The sequence below is a fragment of the Myotis davidii genome, unplaced genomic scaffold, assembly GCF_000327345.1.
Source record: "Myotis davidii unplaced genomic scaffold, ASM32734v1 scaffold332, whole genome shotgun sequence".
NCBI lineage: Eukaryota > Metazoa > Chordata > Mammalia > Chiroptera > Vespertilionidae > Myotis > Myotis davidii.
Genome location: NW_006285779.1, coordinates 4,686,964 through 4,690,486, shown reverse-complemented (window position 1 = coordinate 4,690,486; position 3,523 = coordinate 4,686,964). Strand labels below are relative to the sequence as shown.

Sequence of the window (3,523 nt, the reverse complement as noted above, 5' to 3'; positions counted from 1 at the left end):
TGGTGGCAGAGAACTGACCACCAGGGGGCATCTCCTGCATTGAGCGTCTGCCCCCTGGTGGTCAGTGTGTGTCATAGTGACCAGTCATTCCCAGTTGTTCTGCTGTTAGGGTCAATTTGCATATTACCCTTTTATTATATAGATATCCATCTATTGCCAGTATTACCCAGCTAGAATTAAAGCCCTGAGAGCAGTGTCTTCGTTTTATTCTCTGTTGTATATTCAGAATTTATAAAAGTGCTTGCATATAGTCATAATCAGTAATATCCTGTATAATAAAAGGGTAATATGCAAATAGACCAAATGGCAGAACAACTGAACAACCAATCAAAGCATAATATGGTAATGATATGCTAAGAATGCTCAACTGCTGGCTATGATGTGCACTGACCACCAGGGGGCAGACAGTTGACCAGTCGCTATGACATGCACTGACCACCAGGGGGCAGATGCTCTGACCAGTAGGTTAGCTTGCTACAGACTGAGCAAGATGGGCCAGACATGTCCTGCAGCTTTCCCATGGTCCCTCCCCGGCCCAATTGTGCCCTGGTGGGATCCCTCAGCCTGGCCTGCACCCTCTCACAATCCAGGACCCCTCAGGGGATGTCGAAGAGCTGGTTTCAGCCCGCTCCCACGGGCCACTCCCCTTTGGAGGGCGCCAGGTGCAGGGCTCATGGCTGGCAAGCGCTGCTGCAGCAGAGTGAGCCTCTCCCAATTGGGACTGATTGGGCGCGAGCCCCCAGCAGGCACAGTGGGGCCGGGCTGAGCAGGAGCAGCAGGTAGGAGCTGCAGGTGGCATTGGACTGCGGGTTTCAGCCTGATCCCTGCAGGTCACCAAGAGGGACCCCACCCATGCACGAATTCGTGCACCGGGCCTCTAGTTTGTGGAATGAATAACGAATAAATGAAAGGAACAAGTAGATGAAAAGCTAAGTTATAGGCATCAGAGAAAAGAAGGACAGAAATGAAAAGGCCTGAAGGAAGGCTTGAGTGCTAGGAAGTAGAGGGCGCGTCCAGAAGAGGGCATGGAACAAGGAGGGGCTCACTCCACGATGCCCATTAGCAGCCACAGGCTTCCACAATGAACGCGTGACACGAGTAAAGCAAGTGCTTGCTATGTAATGAGGCTTCAGAGCAAGGCCCTTATCCTCACTTAATCATTCACTCGCCTTCCTTTAGCCACCTCCCACCACCCTCCCCGCCTCCCCACTGGCCATGTAATATTCTGAAGCGGTCATGGACAGAATCCTCCTGGGGTGAGGTTGTCATTGAAGGCCTTTAAGCAGGGGGGTGAGACGATGGTATCAGCATTTAGGAAAATTATTCTGGCATCTCTGTGCTAAATGGAAGGCGCAGAGAGTGGTGGCAGTACGGAGGTCAGTTAGGAGCCTAGTATAATGGCTTAGGCAGGTTGGAGTGGAGTTTGGGCTGGGGGAGGGTGTGGGAGTGAAGCAGAAGAGAGATTTGAGGCGGACAGTTTGAAGGAGGAACAGACATAACTTGAATGTCACAGTTGTTATAAGTAAAGCAGTGAGAAATTAGAAAAAAAACTGAAATGTCCATCACTAAATGAACAGTTAGATACAACCATGCAATGGAATGTTATACAGCCAATGAGAAATTAGAAAAAAAACTGAAATGTCCATCAATAAATGAACAGTTAGACACAGCCATGCAATGGAATGTTATTGGGGGTGGGGTGCTCTTTGGTAGGTGGAGGGTCCGGGGCCTCCCCACTCTCACCCCTGGGACGGGATTTGTGAGGAAGGGTCCTGCCCTCCACACTCCCAGGACAGCTCGGGGCTTACGGGGCTCGTGGATCCCAGGGTAGTCGCTGAATTCCAGCACGTAGAGGTGTCTCCCCTTCACGCTGCGCCCCACGCTGTAGACACGCGTGAGGTGCTCTTTGGTAGGTGGAGGGTCCGGGGCCTCCCCACTCTCACCCCTGGGACGGGATTTGTGAGGAAGGGTCCTGCCCTCCACACTCCCAGGACAGCTCGGGGCTTACGGGGCTCGTGGATCCCAGGGTAGTCGCTGAATTCCAGCACGTAGAGGTGTCTCCCCTTCACGCTGCGCCCCACGCTGTAGACACGCGTGATGTGGGGGCACTCGTTGTGCACCTTGTACAGCGTCCGCACGAGGTCGTCGTAGCGGCGGTGGCGGAAGGTCACCGGGGCCGCCAACTTGCAGAGAAGGCAGAGGTGGAGGAAGACGGAGAGCAGGCCTGACATCTCGCCGGGCTGCTTCCGAGGGAGCCAGAAGGACAGAAATGAAAAGGCCTGAAGGAAGGCTTGAGTGCTAGGAAGTAGAGGGCGCGTCCAGAAGAGGGCATGGAACAAGGAGGGGCTCACTCCACGATGCCCATTAGCAGCCACAGGCTTCCACAATGAACGCGTGACACGAGTAAAGCAAGTGCTTGCTATGTAATGAGGCTTCAGAGCAAGGCCCTTATCCTCACTTAATCATTCACTCGCCTTCCTTTAGCCACCTCCCACCACCCTCCCCGCCTCCCCACTGGCCATGTAATATTCTGAAGCGGTCATGGACAGAATCCTCCTGGGGTGAGGTTGTCATTGAAGGCCTTTAAGCAGGGGGGTGAGACGATGGTATCAGCATTTAGGAAAATTATTCTGGCATCTCTGTGCTAAATGGAAGGCGCAGAGAGTGGTGGCAGTACGGAGGTCAGTTAGGAGCCTAGTATAATGGCTTAGGCAGGTTGGAGTGGAGTTTGGGCTGGGGGAGGGTGTGGGAGTGAAGCAGAAGAGAGATTTGAGGCGGACAGTTTGAAGGAGGAACAGACATAACTTGAATGTCACAGTTGTTATAAGTAAAGCAGTGAGAAATTAGAAAAAAAACTGAAATGTCCATCAATAAATGAACAGTTAGACACAGCCATGCAATGGAATGTTATACATGATGATGTAGATCTACATTTACAGACATGGATGCCATTCATAAGAGGCTATGCAGTGAGACATGCAGTTGCAGTATGATTCCAATTTTATAAAGTAAACCGTGTGAGGGGTTCTAACTATGCGTAGAAAAAGTCTGCAAGGACATACATCAGTGTGTTAGCAGTGTCATCTGTGAGTGGTGGGATTATGACTGAGTTTTTTTCCCCTTCTCTAATTTCTAATCTTAATCCAAACACCACTTGCTTTTATAATAGAAACAAACTAGCAACAACAACAAATAATGCAATGAATAAAACTAATACCCCAGACCTCAGGCCCGCTCCAGGATACCATACTCTATTTCACCGTCCTTCCCCAAGGAAATATCCCCAAACCCTTCTCCGTTTCCTGGCAGAATTAGAAGGGCTAATGGTTTCTGCTTGCGTCTCCTGAGGCATTAGGTAGACTGAGGATGACAGAGTAATAACCAGGGGGGAGGGGCAATGGGAGGGAAGGAAGCTGGCAGGACGGGGGATGGGAGCAGGGAGGAAGGTCCTGAGCTAGAACCTAAAAAAGCGGACCCACCTGGGGCCTGAGCTGAGGCCGTCAGGGCTGAGCAGGAAAAGGTG

The 3,523-nt window shown here is 51.3% G+C and overlaps 1 protein-coding gene across 1 annotated transcript in view; it reads right to left on the bottom strand.

Annotated features, from left to right (window-relative positions):
* CPN1 (carboxypeptidase N subunit 1) overlaps positions 1 to 2,262 on the bottom strand; it is a 21,722-nt gene extending 19,460 nt beyond the window's left edge. The window contains exon 1 of the mRNA XM_006756562.2: positions 2,009 to 2,262. Within this exon, the coding sequence (XP_006756625.2) occupies positions 2,009 to 2,231 (223 nt within the window). The 5' untranslated portion in view covers positions 2,232 to 2,262. The remainder of the gene's footprint in view (positions 1 to 2,008) is intronic.
* Between the last annotated feature and the right edge of the window lie 1,261 nt (positions 2,263 to 3,523).